We start from the raw sequence: 23,001 nt of genomic DNA on the forward strand, positions 1-23,001 counted from the left end.
GCCTCCATGGAAGCAATGGAGAAGAGAATGACAGAGGCAATACAAGCCATGGGGGAGCAGATAGAAAAAACATTGGGGGACCAACTGGAGAAGCAAACTCAGATTCATCTGAAACATCTAGAAGAAGTCCAAGAGAAGAACATAACAGCATTGAAGGAATTGGTTACTACAGAAATAACTTCAATCAAGCAAGAAATGGAAGGAGTTAAGAAGGATGTTCAAGCAAATGCAACCAAGACTACAGAGACAGAGGAGAAGATACAAAAAATAGAAGAGAAACAAGATTCTTTGACTCAACAAATTACAAGATCAGAGACAATGATGGAGTTCAGAAGGATGCAGACTCATCTGAGATTCAGAGGCATTAAGGAAACAGAGAATGAGAACTTAAAAGAAAAAATGATGGAAGTGATAACGGCTTTTCTGGGCGAGGAGGAAGGGTCAATGGACTCAGACTTTGATTTGATTTATAGAGTGAACTCCAGAATTGCAGAAAAGAAGAATTTACCAAGGGATGTAATTGTACAATTTGTAACAAGATCAATAACAGAGGAGATATTCAAGAAGCAATTCAACGTCCCTTTTGTAATAGAGGGAAACAAAATTATGGTGATGAGAGAACTCCCAAGAACAATACTGCAAGACAGGAAAAGGTATAAATCCTTGGCGGACAAACTCAGAGCTTTGAGCATCAGATATAGATGGGAGATTCCACAAGGTTTATCCTTTACGTATCAAGGTGGGAGGATTCAGATCAGATCGATGATGGACTTTTATAAATTTAAGGCGGACAATGCGGACGTCTTTGGAGAACTTTAAAATAAAACGCATAATGGAGTACAAATTGTTGTCATGGAATGTTAATGGATTAAATTCACCAAACAAGAGGAAAAGAATCAATCATTGGATACAGAAACAGAAATGCAACGTGATATGCTTGCAAGAAACACATATTAGAAAACAGGATATAAAATATTTAAAGAATGCTTTATTTGGAATTGAATTTTGTTCTGCGGCCTCAAACAAGAAAAAAGGAGTTGTGACATATGTGAAGAAGGAGTTACAACCTACAGAAATTTTTAAGGACATAGATGGCAGATACGTGGGTGTGGAATTAATGATTCAGCAGAAAAAAACATTGTTGATCAACGTGTACGCACCCAATGGAGCAAAGGAAAAATTTTTTAAGGATATAACTGACCAATTACAACAATTGACTTATGAGCAAGTTATTATGGCCGGAGACTTTAATGGGACAATAGATCGTCTAGACAGAAAACCACAAAAGGACAACGAATTCAGCGGAAAATTGCCAAAGAATTTTTTTGAATTAGTTAAGCAAGAAAAATTAGAAGATGTTTGGAGGAAATGGAACCCGATGCAGAAAGACTTTACTTTTTATTCCAATAGACATTGCTCTTTTTCCAGAATTGATATGATTTGGATGTCTGAAGAATTATCAATGAAAACACATAAGACTGAAATTTTGCCAAGATGTAATTCAGATCACAATCCGGTGGTATGGAGTTCCACAGAAAGGAAAAAACCCTTTCTGTGGAGGATTAATGAAGACTTGTTGGATAAGAAAACGGTAATTGAGATGTTAAAGGAAGAAACGAAACAATTCTTTCAACAAAATTTAAATAAAGAAACACCGATACAGATTGTATGGGATGCTTATAAAGCGGTGATGAGAGGAATTCTCATCTCGCAAAACGTGAAGCAAAAAAAGGAAAAACTTCAAAAACAAACAGAAGTGTTAGAAAAAATTGCTCAGAAAGAAAAGGAATTAAAAAAGAAGCCTGGAAAAAAGCAAATTATTAAAGAATTAAAGTTGCTGAAGGAACAACTGAATGAGACTTGGAATCAGGAAATGTATTGGAATTTAAAGAAGTTACAACAGAAATCTTTTGAAGGGGCGAACAAACCGGGAAAATACTTAGCTTGGCAACTTAAGGCTAGAAGAGAGAGAAGAATGATAACCAAAATAATAGAAGATGGAAAAGAGTTCGTTGATCCTAATGGAATAAAGAGATGTTTCTTCAAGTATTATGCTAAACTATTCCAAACAACTAGAGTTGATCTTGAGAAGATTAAAACATATTTAAAGGAGATTCCACTACCAAAAATAAGTAAGGAATACAAAGATTTATTAAATGGTCCAATTCAAAAAGAAGAAGTGATGAAGGCAATAGAAGAGACAAAGTTGGGGAAGGCGCCTGGGCCGGACGGATTTACAGCGAAATTCTACAAAAAGATGAAAGAAGAAATTTCCCCGGTCCTGGAAGCTTTAACCAACGAAATAAGAGAAAACAAAAAGGTGCCGGACTCATGGAAAGAAGCAATTATTTCTTTGATTCCAAAGGAAGGACAAGATTCAACAAATGTAAAGAACTACAGGCCAATATCTCTTTTGAACAACGATTATAAAATCTTTGCAAAAATTATTGCAGAAAGGGTGAAAAACTATTTACAAACGGTAATTTCTGAAGATCAAGCGGGCTTTTTACCCAAAAGGCAGATTAGAGACAATGTAAGAATAGTAATGGACGCAATTGAATATTATGAAAAGCACCCAGAAAAAGAAGTAGCTTTTCTGTTTGTTGATGCAGAAAAAGCTTTTGACAATCTTAATTGGAATTTTATGCACCAGATGATGGAAAAGATTGAAGCGGGACAACATTTTAGAAATTGTATTGAAGCTATCTATTCTGAACAAAGAGCTAAAATAAATGTGAATAAAGAACTGACAGATAACTTCAAAGTACAGAAAGGAACAAGGCAAGGTTGTCCGTTATCACCGTTATTATTTATCTGGGTATTGGAAATACTTTTACAAAAAATACAGTACGATCAAGAAATAAAGGGCTTGACACATAAAGGACACCAATACAAATATCGAGCATTTGCAGACGATGTAATGTTTATGGTGGAAAACCCAACAGAAAAATTGACATTGCTTTTTCAAAAAATAAAGGAGTTTGGAGAATTGGCCGGCTTTTACGTAAATAAGAATAAAACAAAACTTATATGTAAAAACATGATCAAACAAAAACAAGTGGAACTACAAGAACTGGTACAATGTGAAGTAGTTAAAAAAACAAAATACCTTGGAATTGAATTAACGGCAAAAAATATAGACCTATATAAGAATAATTATGAGAAATTATGGACTAAGCTGACTCAAGATTTTAAGAAATGGGATAAAATGAACTTATCACTGATGGGAAGAATATCAGTTATAAAAATGAATGTCCTACCACGTTTGATGTTCCTGTTCCAAACAATACCAATTCTGCATAAAACGGATTTGTTGGCCAAGTGGCAACAAGAGTTGTCAAAATTTGTTTGGGCAGGCAAGAAACCAAGGATCAAAATGAAAATACTTTGTGATGCCAAAGAAAGAGGAGGTCTACAAATGCCAAATCTTAGACTATATTATGAAGCGGTTTGTCTAACATGGATGGATCAATGGGTGAAGCTTGAAAATGACAGATTGTTGGGGTTGGAAGGGCATGATTGTAGATTTGGCTGGCATGCATATTTATGGTATGACAAGATAAAAATGGACAGTTTTTTTAAACTTCACTTGGTGAGAAAAGCTTTGTATATGGTATGGACAAGATATAAGAAGTACCAGAGTGACTTAAGACCATTGTGGATTGTACCAGTAGAAGTGTTGATATCTTACTCAAGACAGCGAGGTAGAGACTGGTTGCCATATAGAGATTTAATTAAAAAAGAGGGAACAGAGTGGGTAATGAAAAAGCAGAATGAAATTGAATATGAATATGAGTGGTTGAAATATATGCAGATTTATGATCTTTTTAGATCTGACAAAAAAAACTATGGTTTTAGAGAGGAAAAAAATGAAATTGAAAAGGTATGGGAGAGTGGAGGAGGAAAAAATATTTCTAAAATGTATAAGGTGTTGTTAAAATGGTATACTGAAGATGAAACTGTTAAAGAACAAATGTTAAAATGGGCTATTAATATGAATAAGGAAGTGGATATGGAAACTTGGGAATATTTGTGGAAAAACTCTATTAAGATCTCGACATGTACTAATGTTAAAGAAAATTGTTATAAGATGATGTATAGGTGGTACATGACACCTAAGAAGATTGCAAATATGAATCAAAATATGTCAAACAAATGCTGGAAATGTAAGAGGCATGAGGGCTCATTTTATCATATGTGGTGGACTTGTGAGAAAGCTGTAGACTTTTGGACAAAAGTCCACAATGAAATGCAAAAAATACTGAAATGTTCTTTTAAAAAAGCACCGGAAATTCTGCTTTTGGGACTCAAAATGGAAGAAGTCAATACGACTAAAAAAACTTTACTCTGGTACCTGATAGTGACAGCGAGAATGATTTATGCTCAGTTTTGGAAGACAGAAAAGGTACCAGAGGTTGAAGAATGGATACAAAAAGTTCTGTTCATGGCACAAATGGATAAGATTACAAAAAAACTGAATAACAAAGAAGACGATGAGTTTTTTGGAGAATGGAATGATTTTAAAATTTATCTGGAAAAGAACTGGGATGTGAAACAAAACTTAATATGTTTAGATCAATATTAAGTCAAACGATGTTATCTTTAGATTGTAATGATGAAAAACTGATATTGTTGATGATATGAAGTAATTTGGAGCAGGGGTGGAAGCATTGTGGGAAGCCATTGGAGGGAGGGGAGGAACTGGGAATGGGGTAGACAATTGATAGAATGAAATGTTTTATATGTTGTATTCCTGAGAAAATAAAATTTGTTTACTAAAAAAAAGGATATGGCTCAGATGCTCATGGTCAAACAGAAAAGATTTTTAAAAATGACATCTTCTAAAACCAAAATTAGAAATAGAGATAGACACAAACTGGAAAAATGTGGTTTGGTTTATGGCAGACCCACAAACTGAATCACAGAGCTTCACAAACCTTCACAAAAAGGCTTCATACAAACTGAACTGGTTCATTAAGTTTGTGATATGGTAGAACCCCCCCCCCCCCCACCGACCGACAGCACACAACCACCCCAAGAACAAAAAAAAGGTATGGGAAACCCCCCCCCCCCCCAGCATGCTAGAGACACCAAACTCACAGAGGACCTCCACCTGACTCTTTGTCATGGGTGCTGATGAGGGGACGTTGCCAGCTTCAGCAGAACCCACAGCTGGTCCCTCTGAAGCTTCAGAGATTGGCAATTTGCCATCACTGCCCGCATTAGCACCTGGCTCAGCAACAGCTGATGAGGAGCAGCTACAGGCGGAAAGCCCTCCTGACTCGCCCCCGCGAGTTTCTTGCTTACGAGACTGACTCCACCAGGACTTGGTGACCCGGCGACGTGCAACTCGTTTGCGGAGCAGACGGTCAGTTAGCCCTGAGTTTTGACAGACACTTGGCTGCTGGTGTCGTTGCGCTAATTGGAAACAGCAGCAGAGGGCTATTTAGCTTCAGGCTCTAGGTTGGCTTCTTTGTGGAAGCAAACTCATCCACGACACCTTGCATCTACTCCACCTCCTGTTCCCAGACTTCCTTCCTGCTCGTCTCCTCCAGTTTCTGACTCTGGCTTTGAATGACCTTGCTCCTGGTTTGTGTTTTGGACTTTCTTGATTCCTGCTCTGCTCCTCTTGGCTGAAGACCCCGGACTGAACTTGGACTTCCCTCTGCCTGCACCCCAGCCCTTGACACTCTTCTCTTTCTGACTCTGGCTTTGAATGACCTTGCTCCTGGTTTGTGTTTTGGACTTTCTTGATTCCTGCTCTGCTCCTCTTGGCTGAAGACCCCGGACTGAACTTGGACTTCCCTCTGCCTGCACCCCAGCCCTTGACACTCTTCTCTACCTGCCCTCCAGGTTTTGGTGGGGATTGGATTTACAGGGTCTTAGTTACAGCTCCCCCAAAGAAGGTGCCCTCAGGAAAGTGCTTTCTGGGGAAATGACAGGCACAGATTCAGGAGTGTATAGAACAGCCCCCCCCCAAGTGTGCTAGAGACACCAAACTCACAGCAGATCTCCAGCTGAATCTCCTCTACCTAGTAAGGACTGGATTTACGGGGTCCGAGTTAAAACCCCCCAGAGAAGGTGCCCCCATCCTCCATTGTTTCTAATGGAGGGGAAAGAAACAGCAAAAAAAGCAAGGGCAATTCAAGCCCAGTAGAACCCCCCAGGCTGAAACACACCCAGTATTTCAAGGACAGATGGAAAGGCAGACACCCCCAGAGTTTTGACTGGGGCTCCCCAAAATACCCACACAGCAGCTGGGAGCGTATGAGGGTACTCAGCCAAGGAACCCATCAGCTAAGGTTTACACACGCAGATGCTGCAAAGCACACCCACCAAGGGGGTGTATTACTCTACTCTGCAACTGAATCCGGACTGCACCGATCCATTGGGGTGAATTCTTCTACTCTGAGGATAAATGGAAATACATGAGAAGCTGGCAAGGCTACCCCTCAAGTCTAAAAAGACGGGACAGGAAGGCAGACCAGGCATCCCCAGAGTTTTGATGGGGACTCCCCAAAATAACCCCACAGCAGCTTGGCAGACTCCCCAGCCAGACACCACAAGGAACTGAAGCGTCCCTACGATACTCCCAGGGTTGAAACTCCAAGGCTGAAACACACAGGTCCAGAGCACACCACACCATCACCCTGGGTGTATTCTTCTACTCTGGAAAGAAATGGAAACCCAGAGTGTGAGAAGCCTTTATTGGAGGGTCTCCTGGAACCCTCCACTTGTCCCTGCTGAGAGGGAGTGGGCCTCTTCCTCCTCCCACTGCCTGCCACTCCTTCCTCCAGTGGCAAGAGTGAGGTGCGCCCTTTGTAAGTGCTTATGAAGAATGGAAGAAGACAGGTGTTAGGTGTTTGTGCCTTTGCAGACATGGGCATGGCACACTTGGCACTCAGGTCACTGGGGAGGGTGGGGAAATGTTTTCACAGGGTGGGCTAGAAATGGGACCCCAGAATCGGAACAGGTGGGACTAGGCACACCTGCTTTCTGGCACTCAGCTGGGAGGCACTGTGTGTGTGTGTGTGTAGTTGGGGCAGCAGGAGCAGAAGAGAACTGGGATATTGACGGGAAGGATGCTTCTTCACCAATCTCTGAACCACTGCTGTCAGAGTCCTTTCCAAAAACTTTCAGCAACTGTTGTCATCTGGACATTGCTAAAATCTCTGTTTCCTCTTGGGAGAACCCCAAGGACGGAGCAGGGGAAGAAAGCTCCGAGACCCCTGGTGATGCACTGCTGAGGTGGGACTCCGAGGGGGTGGCAAGCTGCATTTGGTGCCTGGGGAAAAGGGTTTCTGGTACATGGGGAGGGCTTCTTCCACCCACAATAAGCACCCTTCCACCAACTTTCATCCTTATAGTGTTCACAAGCAAGAGGGGTGGGGTATATAAATTTGGGTCCTCTGGGGAGGCACCCAGTAGCTAAGCCCCAGTGCTTAGTGTGAGCACAGGGACTGTGTGACCCAGGTCCCTGAGTCCACTCCACACGCAAACCCCAGCAGCAGAAAGCAATATAAATTTGGGTAATATACTGGTAATATAGAATGGGGGTGGGGGTATGCTAGGAACAGGCCATGCTAGGAACATGTTCCTAGTGCCCCTTTCATGTGAGTTTTGGATGCAAACTCTTTTTTTTTTTTTTACTTGTCGGTCTGTCTCAACGTGAAAGGATCCACCTCTGCCTTCCAAATCTTTCGCTGATCTGTTGGAAGCCGTCCCTCTGTTAACACGTTTCTCTTCCTGCCATGTGTGTGTGTTTTTAAGGACAGCACATACTCTCTGCCCATTGCATCTCTTGCATCGCTGCCACGTGTAGCCGTTGGGAATGTGTGTCTCCCTACCTCCTAATATAGACTTTAACCATCATGTTATCCATTTGAATCAGAACATGACTGCCTACCAGTTACGTCTGGAGGCTAGCCAGGGTCAACTTTATGGCCATAATTTCCAGGAAGTTTATGCTTTTGGATGTTTCTGACTTCGACCAGGTGTCTTGATCATGTGTCCCATGGAATGCGCTCCTCAGCCAAAGAGACTTGCATCCGTCATGAGCACGGTCCTCTGGGGTTCCCTTAGAAGTATCCCTTCTGTGAACCAAGTCGGAACTAGCCACTACTGTAACTCTGTCCACACAGACAGTGGTAACTCTACCTACTTGACTATCTGTTAGTCTATTTCCTTCTGGTAGTGAAGAACGAAAGCGCTGCAGGGGTCTCGTATGAACTCTAGGCCATGGTAGTAGGTCTTGGCATGACACCATCATGCCCAGGAGACATGCTAGGGTCATCACCTCCGGTGTCTAAATGTTCAGGACCTGATGTAAGATAAGTGAGAAATTTTACTAACCTCTCCTGAACAGAAGAACCCTGTCCTGTCTTGTGTCTATCCGCCCTCCCAAGTGTGTAATTACTGGAGTCAGATCCAGGGTCCTCTTCTCCCTGTTAATAGCACAACCGTGTCCCTGTAGTACTTGGATTGTAAGGTCCAAGTGTAGGCTCGCCTGGTGACTGGACTCTGCCTGGATCAGGACATATTCCAAGTAAGGAAAACAGGACCACTCCTCTCAGACCTAGGAAGGCCATTAGTGACCCCAGGACCTTGGAGAAGAACCGAGGCGAGGACTTGAGTCCAGAGGGTGAGGCTCAATATTGGAAATATTTGCTGTGATATGCAAACCTTAGAAATTTCCTGTGGTCATCCCTTGTCAGGATGTGCAAATAGACTTCCTCCAGGTCTATGGAGACCATGAAGTCCCCTGCATGTATGGAGGAAAAAGATGGACCTCTACATCTCCATCTTGAACTTTTGTGATTGTGCATATTTGTTGAGCCACTTCAAGTTCGAGATGGGCCTAGTGTTCCCGTTCTTCTTGGGGATCGTAAAGGGATGGAATAAATTCCTAGCAACCTCTCTGTCTCGGGCAGCATCTCTATCGCTCCAATGTCCAACAGATGTTAGATGGCCTGTAACATCATCTTGTGATTTTTCCTGGTGATCTTTCCCTCTTTCAAACTCTAGTGCATAGCCATGGGCCACCGTCTCCAGGAACCACTTGTCCGACACAGTCTGGTGCCACTGCCCAGAGAAAACTGTACTCTTGCGTCTATATCTTCCATTGTCTTGGCCTAGTTATGCCGAAGTTTCCTTCTTGGGTCCTTTAACACCTTGTCCAGATTTTCTTTTGAGGCCGAATGACCTATTGTCTCTAGACTTGTTAGGCCGTTTGACTTTTGTTGTTTATCATCACGACTAAGGTCTCAAAAGGACTGTGGTCTCCTTCTAGATTTCATATCCTCCTTCTTTGACGGTAGCACCCGTGACTTGCCTTTGTCTTTCACCAAGTAACGTTCCAGGCCTGCTCTGAAAGGTTTAACTCCCTTGAGAGATACCACTGCCACCTTGGCCCTTGTTGCTGGATCTGCATTCCAGTGCCTCAGCCACGTATTTCTCCTGGCAGTCACGCTACATGCCATAGCCCTCGCTGTGAGTTGTATGGCATCCAAAGAGGCTTTTGCCGCAAATGCTGTGGCTAGAGCTATCTGTTTTAGCTCATCCTTAAGGCTCTTTGGTATGTCACTGTCTACAGAAGTTAGCTCTGAGGCCCACAGGTAGACCGCTCGAGCAAACAGGGATCCCGTAGCTGATGCTCTAAGGGAGATGGCAGGCACCTCAAAAAACTCTACGCAGTGCCTTTTCAACTCCCTTGTCTTTTGGGGCGTCCATCAGCGTCCATGAGAAATAGAGAAGTAGACGCTGATAAGTTAATCGAATCATCCACCATAGGAAGTTTGAACTTCTTTGTGGCTCCTGAAATAAGAGAGCAGAGTTTGTTAAACATTGGGTTTCCCAGACTTTGGATTGGCTGGATGTTCCCATTCTGCCATAATAATATTGTAAAATGCTGCAGGAAGCGGCACACCTGCGGTTTTAGTAGTAGTCTTGGGAATGGCTTTGTCAGAGCCTACAGGAAAAACCCCCAGGATCCTCCTTGTCTTCCTGTATCTTTTGAGTGTATGTAAGCTCTAGTGCCCTGATGACCTTAGCCCACATTCCAGTAAAGAGATTATGAGGAAGAGTCTAGATTGAATGACAGGCATCGCTTCCTCCTCCTGCTCTAATAGCTCGCCTTTTTCTGGCACTAAATCCTCAGAATCTGTAGCGATCTCATATCACTAACAATGGGTGTGCACCCTTTGCTGTGCTTGGGAGGCCTGTATTTCTAGGAGGAGGGCTGCCCTCTGTACTGGGACTCCTGTCTCTTTTAGCAGAGAGGTCAGTAGCCTGGGAAGAAGCTACCTGTTGCCCTAGATCAGTGAATTCTTTCTCATTTCCTCTCTAAGCCAGGGGAGAAATTTGAATGGGTTTCCTCTCCTGAGGGCTCAGTATTTTGGGAGGCTATACTGGTAGTCTGTGAAAGGTTCAGACTCTCTGTGCCTTGGGAGCTAGATGTTCCCACCTTCTCAGCCATTTTAGAGGAACCTGAAAGTGAAAGTAGCCACCATCACTCTCCTAACAGAACCCCAAAATGGAACCCTACCCCACCCACATCAGCCGAACCTGGTGGGGAAGAAGTAGGTTGTTTATTGTTGCTCCCTTTCCCGAAGGCCCAGCAAGAAGGACTGTAAAATGTTCCTGCTAGAGACCTGACCCATGGACCAGAAGCAATTCGTCCTTTAAAGAACCTCCCATCCAGATCCAGAGAAAAGGAGTAAAGGGCGGGGAAAAGAAAACTGGAGGAGGGGGGTAGTCCTCTTTCTCTCTCCCCCTCCACACCTTGCCAGTTCTCAATGGATACAGTCCTACCGTGGTTCAGCTGACTGGGTAGACTATGCAGGAACCACGTCCCTCCTCACCACGATCTGGAAGAAGGAGGGGGCTCTGTTCTAACACCAAAAGGGATGGTGATGGAGTTTCCGCACCACCCTTGGCCGCCTCTCTTGCCTCCGCTCTCCCCAGGCTCTTCACTGAGCACCTGTCCCCAAAACCGCTGCAAGCTGCTGTGGCTAGATGGAGGGGGAAGCAGTTTACCACCACCTTCCCAGCGGGGTCCGAGGCATTTCTCTTGGCGCCGCAACCACCTGGGGACCTCGCAGGGCTGCCGGCGCCGGATCCATTGTAGTTCGAGGTCCGCAGCTCTTGAATATGTTTTAGGTCTGGAAGGTAAGTACCTTCTCCCATCACCCTCTTTTAGGTCTCCGCTTCTTCTTATGACCTTCCTGTGTCTTCTGGGATCTTCGTGCTCTTCAGAGCACAGCCAGCATGTCCTGCTCATAATGCAGGGCCGGTAAGACTGAGAATCAGAGGATAAGTCCCTTTTCTGGCCCTGCCTATGGAAGGGGGAGGTGCTTTCCCAGGAGTAAGGAGTCAAGGACTGCCCCACTCCTGGACCACCGGAGAATGGTCTCTGTGTGGGGTGCCCTTGAAGACAACTCAGAAACTTCAGCTACCTGTCTCTAGGAGCAATTCTAGGTGGATGTTTTAACACTTAAAACATTTCATGATCAAGGGCCCACATATCTGAAGGACTGCCTCTCCCTGAAGAAGCCTACCTGCCTGCTTCAGTTGCATCATGCGACCTATCTAAGGTGTGCTCTTTGTGAGAAGTGTGTTTGGTCAGTAGAAGACCTATAGGTATCTCAGTGGTTTCCTTGGAATAGTCTGCCAGACAATGTATAAAAAGCAACCTTACTAGAAAGCTTTAGAAAACCCCATAAAGCAGCTCCCTTCTCCATAGGGATGTTATTAGAGGTACATATGGTTAAACAGGAAGTTAAAACAAGGTGCACAGCTAAACAAAGGGGGTGGGGGGAAAAGGTGGAGTTGTGTTGGTGCAGAAAGTGCACCCTTACGTGATACTACTTTCTATATATTACCAGGAAACACAGAGCCAGACTACAGGGAAGCTTTTTGGGGTTTTTTACATTCTCACAAGTCACAGTAATGTGAACTAGGCCTCAGTTTTCAGTTTAACGTGGCTTTGGAAATGTGTAGAACACAACACCCTTTGTATTTACAATAGCATATGTTTTGCCAGAAATAAACTATCCATTACATACACACTTATCTTCAGAGCCACAGGCAATGAATTGCCCAGAAGGAGAAACAGCAACTCCACAAGGGTGACAACGGCTACGATGTCCTTCAAAACGGCGTTCACACCTTCAGGAAAAAAAGAGAAAAGAGAACTTCTGGGACTTTTCAAATGCCAGTCAAGAGAGCAGAGAAAAACACTTACCACTTGTATTGTTGTAATGAAGTAACTGCACTACAACGCTGCTGACCCCCCAATTTTTTTCCAAAAAATCTACATTTTATTGGTGTGAGTAGCATCAAGATGGTTCATAGTGAAAGTGCAAGAGAAGGGGATGAAGGGGACGTTTCTTTTCATGCAAAAACAAGGCATACCTTGCCTTCTAGATGCTAAGGAAGGTCCATTCCAACATTGTCAAGCCGGGTGTTTTTTTAAAAAAAACTGAGTTATAAGTGGAAAAACAGGCAGTTCACAATTTGTGTGAAACCAGAGGATGATGTCACTTGGAAACAACAACCAAAAATGCATGACTGAGGTGCCAGAAGAGAGAATCAGCCCTAAAGTCGAGCAGCAGAAGCCTTTATCTCCTATAGCTTTTTGTATACATGCTGGTGTGGTGGAGCAGTTCTGCTCTGACCTGCAGGCCCTATTTCTGATGACAGACATGTTCATTAATTCTTTGTCAAAGATTGTTTGTCCAAATGTAGAGGGTGGAAGGGCACTGCTGACATGTGATGCTATAAATCACATTAGAGAATGAACAGGAGTATGAGCTTGAGAGGATATGGCTGATGTTGCTGGGTCCATTAATGGTGTTGCTAGGATCTATATGAGAGCAAAGTTGCCATCCTGGTTTGTTGCAGGCCTTGGTACCAGAGTCCATGTTACTGTTAAGTACTTTGTCATTGCAGGTGAGAAGTTGTTTTAGGTTAGCAGGCTGTCTGTAAGCAACAAAACATCAGATTCCCAGTGCCTGTGTGAAGGAAGTATAACTATGCAGCATGGTTGTAGATTATTTATAATGCACTGAACTGGCTTGAGTTGTGAGCTGGGTGACCACCAGTGGTGTTCTGTTGTAATTTCTTTCGGCTTGTCTTGTAGCAAGCTGTCCCTGTTTAATGGTACATAATGTGGCTTGGAGAAGGCATTTAAAGGGACCAGAACCCCTTTAAATGCCTTTTTTCCTCCATTGGTTTCAATGGAGGATGGAGGCACCTTTTGGGGGGGCCCACAGAATTGGACCCCCTGTTCCAATCTTTTTGAGACTTGGGGGAGGGGGTGAGGAGAGGCACCAGCAGCTATGTTGCAAATTTGGTGCCTCTGCCTCAAAAAAGCTCCCCCGAGCCCCAGATCAATTCTTCATTATACCCTATGGGGGCCACTGACTATAATGGTCCCCAAAGAGTGTAATGGAGACAAAAAAAATTGGATTTCCCAAATATCTCCCAAATCTGAATTACTGGTATTGGGATTTGGGAATATTGAGAAATACCAATACACCCTATTGTATAGTATAGTAACCTGCCAAGTTATCTCTATGCACATTGCACAATGTGCAGCAAAGAACATATAAAATGTGTGACATTTTATTTCACCCATAATTTGTTGAAGCTATTATATTTATCCATACAGTTTTTCTCTTCCAAAATTGTTTTCTAGGAAAGAAAAAAAATGTATATTTACTTTAATTACTGACTCATGTTTCCCTTTCACCTGTTCCACAGTAATTTCAGTAAAAGCTTTGTTATCTGGCGTTCATGGTAAACGGGGGAGAAGTTAATCAAATATTCCAGATATTCAAACTTATGGTTCTGCTCTACGCCCTACTGTACTTGGACATTAGGTTTACTGCCGAGTGAAAACAATGGAAGTAGGCCTGGCTTCTGAGATCCAGAGGGCAAGCCTACTGATACATGATATTCCCAAAATGGAAAAATTTACCCAAAATGGATTTCAGAAATAGAACAAATACTCCTGAAATTTTGGGGAAGATAGTCATGCTATTTATGTAATAACCAAACAATTTCAAAATGAATTATTTTGAAGTGCACACCCCTAACTTATAACATCAGGCTTACTAAGCCAATGGTAGCTTTGGGTATGACTTCCTTATACACACCTACTATGACCAATGCTCCTTCTAAGCTATGGAGTCCTGTGAGCAAAAATTCTACTTGGTAAGCTCCTGGCATTAAAGTTGTGAGTGAGCGACTTGGCTCCTGCATAAATTAGTTTGCTCTGGAGCCATCCTTCCTGAGCTAAGACAAAAATACGTGAGCCAGAGGCTAAAAAACTGTGAGCTAGCTCACACTAACTCAGCTTAGAGGGAACACTGACTATGACATTACAGCAGATGCAGCAATAACATCAAGAACAGCAGAGCAAGAACAGAGAATACAAATGGAAAAGCAGAAACAAACAAAACAAAACAAAAAAGGCAAGGGAAAATACCAGACTTTCAAAAGAGGGAATGACAACCCTTATGAAACATCATATTGCAGAGACCATAGCTAGACAACACAAGCTGCTTACCCAGACTTTACTTTTAACTAGTTTACCATTCACCCTCTCACCTTAAAAACTAATGTTTTAAAAGGAAGCAGCAGATAAGTGACCTGTGAAGCACTTTCAGCTTTTCATTCTATTCATGAATTGCAGTTAGACCAACTGATTGCAAAAACATAAGTATATAACAAAGTCCAACCGCTAAAGTCTCCCATTTTATTACTTTTTGACATTTGGTAGGAGTAATAAACTTTATGGTTTGGCAAGAACTTAAACATTCCCTTAAAAAAAAGATAAGATTAAATTAGAAAACAATAACACAAGATCAACTGATATTAAACTGGTCCCCAGACTCCTTCAAAGCAGTTTTTCCAGCACACTTCACTTGGACATTACAGTGATCTGTACCTATGCTCTTTCCTGCACTGCTGCTCCTATTTGTAATTCTGTAGATGCATTTCTTTTAAGTTAGACAAGATGGGATTTCTTTTAAGTTAGACAAGATGGGATCTATTTTCAAGGCCAAAACCAGACATCTGATTACTTAATTCTAACTTTCCATGGTCACTGATTTCAAATGGGATTCACTATCATGTGTGCTTTTTAAAATTTTAAAAATCTATCTTGCAGCTTACAGCCATTTCATTCATTACACAGTATACATTCAACCGGAAATTGCAGTTAATCACAGATTTTCAACAAGTGTACCTGTATGAAATATGTGTTTGCATTTTGGAGTATAATTTATAATACACCAAGGTGTACACCTAAAAATGCAGTGTGGAAAGTGTCCTTTATTCTACATGTATGCACAGAGACAGCAACACATCAATTATTTATTAAAATGAAGATACAGTCATTCATATTTCAACATCATCAAAACATTCTGTAATTACTGTGCTAACTCCAACTTAAGCAGCGTAGAAATAAGTGGTCCCTTAGGAAGCACACAGGTTACTATCTCAGCCTATCATCAGGGCTAAATAAAACTGCTATAGATAAATGGAGTTACAGAGTGGAATAAACACAGTGCCAAAAGAAATCCAAATGTTTTCCCTTGTGAACTATTAACTGGGACAAGAACCTTCTGAATCTTGGCAATGGTTAAAATGGTTAAAAATAAGATAACAGATGTTTCACACAGTATCCATGTTTTCAATATTGAATTTGAGGGATGGCATAAGAACTTTGATAAATACTGCTAGCTGTGTTGACCATTCCTGAGTTCTTGCACCTCTTCCATACCCTTATATTGTGTTAACAAGATGAGAGTTATCATCTTGAATGTTGTTAAGCGCACTCAGCAGTAATACTGAACATATGCAGAAACACGTGTGGGATGAGAAAAAGCTGAGATCTAGAATCACCTTCACCAGTGATGGCAGTTAGCTCAATGACATAAGGAATACATTCCTCCCACATATAGTGAAGCCACAACTCAGAGAATATCAGATCATTTCTATTTTGATAAGACACCTGGCAGTGTGCTGGGAAAGCCCTTGCAGGCTAGAGAACCTCAGGTAAATCACAATGACTTCTCCTTGCATGAAAAAAACCTTCCAATAGGAAAAAGATTACTTGTGGGAAGCAGGGTAATACATGCAAAAGCAGAGGAACTGGAGCCCAGAGAGGGCTGGGCTCTTTCTTGACCATATAATATAGGAATTTTCCAAGTCTGAACTGGACAAGAAAAAGTCTGAACTGAGGACAAGAGGGACCTTCAGCTGAAAAATCTTTGGACTGTGGCTCAAAGGACAAGGCATAGTAACCACTATTCTCGCACTAAGATCATGTAGCAGAAGACCAGAAAACATTTATACCATGTCATCTTGGATATGTTGCACAGGTACTGTATGACTGCAAAGCATGCACACCTTAATTCAGGTTAGTGGCAACAATACCACTTAGAAGTTGTTATAAAACATTTAAGGCAACAAACCCAAAAGCTCCGGTCTAATTTAGCTGAAACATGAATTCCAGAAAGCCAGCATGGTGTAGTGTTTAACACTTTAGAGACCAGGCTGTCTTCCACATGGGCTACCTACTGGGCTTTTTACCATTTTAGGCCAGTCGTTTTTGGCAGCCGAATCTGAGATTATTTTGAGGATAAAACAAAAAAGAACCTTATTAAGACTTTTTGAGATTCTTGGCATAAAAAAGACAGTCAGGGTGTGTTCAGACGCGCTGATTGATCTGGTGTCGTGACAGTTCAGCAGCGAATTTTATATGCATGCTCACACAGTCAACATCTGCCTCCCGTCCCCAGCCATTGGTTTCCGGCTCAAAACCGCTTTTACCCGGAGTATTTTGTTACCAGGTCCCAAAGTGGTGTTTTCTCAGCTCTCCCGTTTAAAGCTGCATTTTCCCCCTGTGTGATCGCTCCTCCGGTATCAAGCCACTTCTGGTTTAAACCCCCTCCCCGCTCGAAAGCTGGCTGAGGCTTCCGCTTTTCGCCGACCATTTTTCTTTTAGCATCGGCAGTGCACACATAGGCAGAGCTCTGCTACTGTGTTTAGAAAACCGACAAACGGTCACTTGTTTTAGAGTTTAGATGAGTTTGGGATCTCACGGAGGCCATATTTGGGTCAAATGTTTAAAGGGAAGTCTTTTGTTGGAGGGGTTGAATTGATTTGCTCTGGTGGTTCTGCACATGCGCCACAGTAGTTTGCCCCCCCATTCTACGGATGAGTGCCTATGCGCATGCGCAAACTGAGAGAGAAAAAACCCGCCGACACACGCTCCTGTGCATCGGTAGTGTAGACGCCAGGGAGCGACGTGACTGCACGGTGAGGCGGGATAAGGGAGGTAAGTGTGATCGTGATTATCCAGATCAAATATAATCCGGACAGAACTGGAGCAGTTTAACCCGCTCTCAGCATGCTGTCCGACCGCACCCTCTGATGTATAATTTAAAATAGGGACATAAGTAGTTTCATTTTCTGTTAACATTAGAGAATTCAGAAAAGTGGTGGGTAGTCTTGTTAGAGAAAAAAGGAGCAACCATGATGAATATTAAAACTACAATTGAACCAAGATAAAACAGTTTTAGAAGCAAAAGGGTAACTGAGGAAATCAGTATTAGTGAAACTGCAAAGTCAGGAGAGAAGGAACAGAATCAAAACAACACAATGAGGTAAAATAATGGGTTCTGCTGTTCACAAAATAAGATGAACCTACTTCTTCCATTCTACAGCCAACTATTTTTCATACACAGGAATCTGAGAAAAATATAACCAAGACAGCCTCATTTGTTCAACACGCATGCACATTTTGCAACATTTTTCTCTATTCATTGTAAAACAAATTGTGGTTACCTTAGTGTTCTCAAATCCCAGAGTTTTATGCCATCACCAATTGCAGTTGTTAAGAAAAGATTGTAAGCGCCATATGGTTGAGTGCTAAAAGCTGATCCCTACAAGGTGAAAACAAATGTTTGAAATTGCTGAATTCTATAAAGAGATCATCAGCCTGTATGAAGTTGCAGTGGTGGGGGGGGGGGGGGGGGGGGAGCAAGCCTTAGGGTTCACTAGTGTGTCACAGATTTCATAAACTTTAAAACTGCAATCTCTTGGTTGATTATCATCTTTCCTAATTAGCCTGGTCCTTTGAAAAGGCAATGACCAAGAAAACATATCCACTTATGTTACAGGTATTATAAAACCTAGACCCTTAGCACAGCCAGAGCTAGAAGAAAGAGCAGCTAGGAAATCATTAGGAACTAAATGGTTATGGCCTATATGGCAAGTGTGGCAACTAATGGCAATTAGAGTTGAGATGTCTTCCAAAATTCAGCCTTGTCAGAAGTATGATTTTCCTTCACTCAAAAAGTATTATAGATATGAGGGGAAACAGATCATAGTTAACGTCAACAATGCAGTTTTTCCCTACAAAATAGAAATGATGAGTCCTTGCCTCATTTTACCAACAAGTATTTTATTTATTTGTTCATTTGTTTTATTTAAAATATTTATTAGCCACCTTTCTATCCTGCAGAACTTAAGGCTGCTTCCAATGAAATTAAACAACAATTATTAAAAAAATACATAAAAGACCACAATTATGACAGCCAATAAAAGCTAAATTAGTCAATGCAGTCCTAAATAAAACTGTCGTCAACTGCCTCCTAAAGGCTGAAAGTGAGCAGCCAGGCTCACCTCCCTGGGGAGGTTGTTACATAATCATGGGGTTGCCACCAAAAAGGCCCTCTCTCGTGTACCTACCAGATGAGCTTCTTTGGTCGATGGGACAGTCAGGAGGGCCTGTCCCTGTGATCTTAATTTGTGGGCAGGAACATATGGGAGAAGATGGTTCTTCAGATACCCCTGTGCCAAGACATATAGGGTTTTAAAAGATAAAACCAACACCTTGAATTGGGTTCAAGAGCAGATCGACAGCCCATGTAATTGCTGTAATATCAGGGTCATGTTCATGGCAGCTGGCCCCGACCTGCAGTCTAGCTGCAGCATTCTGTACTAGCTGCAGTTTCTGAACACTCTTCAAGGGTAACCCCAAGTAGAGTACATTGCTGTAATCCAGTATAGATGTAACTAAGTTATGGATCACTGTGGCTAGATCAGGAATGGACACAGCTGGTGCACCAGCCAAAGCTGGGCTAAGGCATTCTGGGCCATTGCAGCCATTTTTCTAAAATGATCACTGTGTCAAGCAGCACTCCCAAGCTGTAAGCCTAGCTTTTCATTGAGAGTTTAACACCATCCAAGGTGGGAGAGATCTCAAAGCCTTGGCCTGCTTGTATACTAACCTAGAGAACCTCAGAATTCAGCTTCAGCTTGGTCACCCTCCTCCAGCCCATTACTGACTCAAAACACCGGTTCAGAACATTAATAGCACCCTCAGAATTAGATGGGAAAGGAAGGAAGAGCTGGGTATCATGCGTGTATTGGTGATACCTCCTAATGACCTCTCCCAGTAGCTTCATATAGATATTAAATAGCATGGGGGATAAGACTGTGGAACCTCACAGGTCAAACCCCTGTGGAACCTCACAGGCCAATGGCCAGGAAGCACAGTAGGAATCCCCCAATACTACCATCTGACCAACCCCCCAAATCGGATTTGAACCACCATAACATAATGCCCCTTAGTCCCAATGCTGAGAGGAAGCTCAGTAGGACACTATAGTCAATAGTATCCAAAGCTGCTGAGAGATGCAGCAAAACTAGCAGGGTCATATTCCCCCTATCTAGTTCTCAACAGAGGTTACCAACCACGGCTCTGTTCCAAATCTCAAACTGAAGCCAGATTGAAATGGATCCAGAAAATCAGACTCTTTCATGAACCTCTACAGCTGTGAAACAACCACCCGCTCTAGCACATTGCCAAAGAATGGAAATTTGGAGACTGGCCGGAAGTTCTCCAACCTAATAGGGCTCAGGGAGGGGTGTCCCCCCCCCCCCAGAATAGGTCTAATCACTGCCTCCTTGAGCACAGGCAGCATAACCCCCACTTTCAAGGAAGCATTTACCATCCCCCTTACCCACTCAGCCAGCCCTCCTTTGGTGGCTTTTATCAGCCAGGAAAGGCAAGGGTCAAGAACACAGGTGGCAGGTCTCACCTCTCCAAGGATCTTGTCCCATTCCCAAGATCCACATGTTGAAAAGTATCCCTATAAATCAGCCAAGCAGATGGTACATCCATGTAAACATCTAACCCAGAGTGGATTTGGGCAATTTTGTCTGCAAAGTAAGTAGCAAATTGAGCATAGTGGGTCATCATGTGCTCAGACTTTACTTCCTTGGGGCTATGAAGTAAAAGTCCATGAACCATATGAAACAGCTCAGCTGGATGATTATGCGCAGATGCAAGGCTGGTGGAGAAGTACTGCCTTTTCACAGTCACCGCTGCCACAGAATAAAGTCTAATATGGGTTCTATGTTGTGTTTTATTAGTCTTACTCTGGGTTTTCCACCAGTGGTACTCGATCATCCCTCCAGTGATAGGGATGCCATCAGCACCCCAGTAAACCGGGGACTGCTTGGCTTAGTCTGGGGGGGAAGAGTGCTTAGGGGTGATTGTGTCAACAGCTCTCTATTCTAGAGAGCAGACAGGCCCTCAACAGTAGTTACAAGCCATTCCAGATAAATATTCCACACATATATCCCGCACATAACTACTGATATAACTGAGAAAGCAATAATATTTACTGCATGACAACTAGTATGAAAACAGAGCTGGAACCAGTCTTTAACATAATTTACAAGTGAGGGACCAACAAGGACTTGCAGGTGGGAAAGGTAGTGTTCCAGACCAGTGTTCCAGCATCCTGTTCCACACAGACACCAATCAGTTGCCCTGGAAAGCAGGAAAAGAAGAGGAAAATAGTGCAGCAGAGGAAAATAAGATTATCTCCTCACCCCTATCTTCTGCTTTCCTTCCTCTACCCAGCAAAACTATGCCCAAATTGTATGATGCTGGCCCCACGACCCAGCTGCATGGTGGGGAACCCACAAGAACTGCAGAATATGGCATCCCCATATCCTCACATCTCCTGATTCTTTTTCTCCTTTCCACCCACCAACCAACCTTTTATCAGCCCATTTATTATTTATTTACTTAATGTATACCCTGCTATGATCGCCACTGTGGATCCAAAGTAGCTCATCATTCTCCTCTCCTCCATTTTATTCTCAGAACAATTCTGTAAAATAGACTAGGTGGAGAATTCATGACTGGTCCAAGGTAACCCAACAAGCTTCCATGGCAGAGTGTGGATTTGAACCTTGGTGTCCCAAAGCCTAGTCTGAAAGTCTAATTAGACCACACTGCATTTAGTATGGTGGCTGATGTTGAACATGAAGAAGGTCTCAGGTGCAATCCCTGACGTGTCTAATTAAAAGGACCAGCAGTAGGTGATGTGAAAGACTTCTCTACCCGAGACCCTGGAGAGCCACTGCCAGTCTGAGCAGGCAATATTGACCAATGGTCTGATTCAGTATAAGACAGCTTCAAGTGTTCAATATGAGGCCATTTCCCACAATCAGTATTAAATTGTCAGGGATCTTTAGTTTTCACAATTGCTGGTGCATAACTGGGAAACATCCCAGTATTAAGTCAACAGATACTCAACAGTGCCTTATAAACAGCCATTCTCTTCAATGGTTTTTTTTAGTTGAATAAAGTCATTAAAACAGACACAAAACGTAAAAGGCAAGTTAAAGTACTGGCTTGGATCTAGTGCAGCATTTATGTTGGTAAAAGGTTTTCCACTCATGAAATGGAAACTTCTTGGCCCCACCCCACCCCGGCTGCAGCTTTAAATGTCCCCTAAAATTATTTATTTATTAAACTTTTATCCCGCCCTCCTGGCCAAGGCAGAATTATGTTGCAGGTGGGAGAAAGAAATGTGCCCTCTGTGGACAAATGCTGCATTGGATCCAAGCCACTATTTGTCAGCTTAAAGAGCTCATTATCCTTCCTTTAAATGCTACCTGCCAAGTTACTCATTCATGTCCTTTTGCAATGGATGACCTCAGTGAAAGCAAGTACTCTTGTTCCATACATCTGTCTTAAGAAAGGCTGCTAAGCATAATTGCCCCCAAATTAACCACAGATTTAGAGACTTCTGACTTAAACCCATGACTATGTTTTGCACTCCATAAACTACTGCTGTGATAAAGAAAACTATTTCAGTGGAAGCATCACATTGCACCCAAAATGACAAGTGTTTCACAGTTCTCTTCAGTACCTATATCTAACTAATAACAGACTTGGGTTGCATTCATACAGTGTGGATTCCCCAGTGTGCATTCACTGAATTTGCTTGGGCAATGGCGTGTGTTCACACGGAAGTCTTCTGTGAACTTTTATCTGTAATTTCCCCTACATTCTGGCCAGTATGCCACTGGAATGTTTTTGAAGGCTTTTTAAAATACTATAGCATGATAACAGTTGCCAGCTTTTAAAAAACTCCAAAAAAGAAAAAAAGAATGCAGTTCAAGGGCAGTAGCACATCATCTGGATGGGCAGGTGTGCTTTTTTGAAGGTTTTGCCAACATCAGTGCCACTTCCTGCTGTCATTTCCTTATAGCTGCCATAGCTATGTGGTGGCACAGGAGGGAAAATGACAGCTTTGAGGAGCTATAGTAGAAAGTGGCAATAGTGGGCAAAACCTTCAAAAAAGCACACCTGCCCATCCAGATATTGTACTACTGCCCTCGGACTGCATTCTCCCCCCACCCTTTTTAAAAGTCACAGTAAAGCAGGTTTGAGAAACAGTTTGCAGAGGGTAAGGAAAACCTGGAAAGTGGTGAATTATAGGATGATTTTGTGTGCATGTTGTTAAAAACAACATTCCAGTCTAGATGTCAGAGTGGAGAAACATGTGGATGCAGACCTTTGACAGAAGTCTTTTGGACAGTATGTTTTTACCATGTGAGGGTACCTTTCTCTACATAGCAGCTACTGCAATGATGGAAGCTGCCTTCATTCTCTGCATGTTA

The 23,001-nt window shown here is 42.6% G+C and overlaps 1 protein-coding gene across 1 annotated transcript in view; it reads right to left on the reverse strand.

The window, feature by feature from the left end:
* The window catches only part of WDR27 (WD repeat domain 27), a 147,300-nt gene that overhangs the window by 49,622 nt on the left and 74,677 nt on the right, over positions 1-23,001 (reverse strand). The window contains exons 22-23 of the mRNA XM_015415401.1: positions 17,857-17,954; positions 12,063-12,165 (exon numbers count right to left, since the gene is read on the reverse strand). Coding sequence (XP_015270887.1) covers positions 12,063-12,165; positions 17,857-17,954 — 201 coding nt within the window. The remainder of the gene's footprint in view (positions 1-12,062; positions 12,166-17,856; positions 17,955-23,001) is intronic.

Source organism: Gekko japonicus, unplaced genomic scaffold (assembly GCF_001447785.1).
Source record: "Gekko japonicus isolate JY-2015 unplaced genomic scaffold, Gekko_japonicus_V1.1 scaffold1194, whole genome shotgun sequence".
In the NCBI taxonomy this organism is placed as follows: domain Eukaryota; kingdom Metazoa; phylum Chordata; class Lepidosauria; order Squamata; family Gekkonidae; genus Gekko; species Gekko japonicus.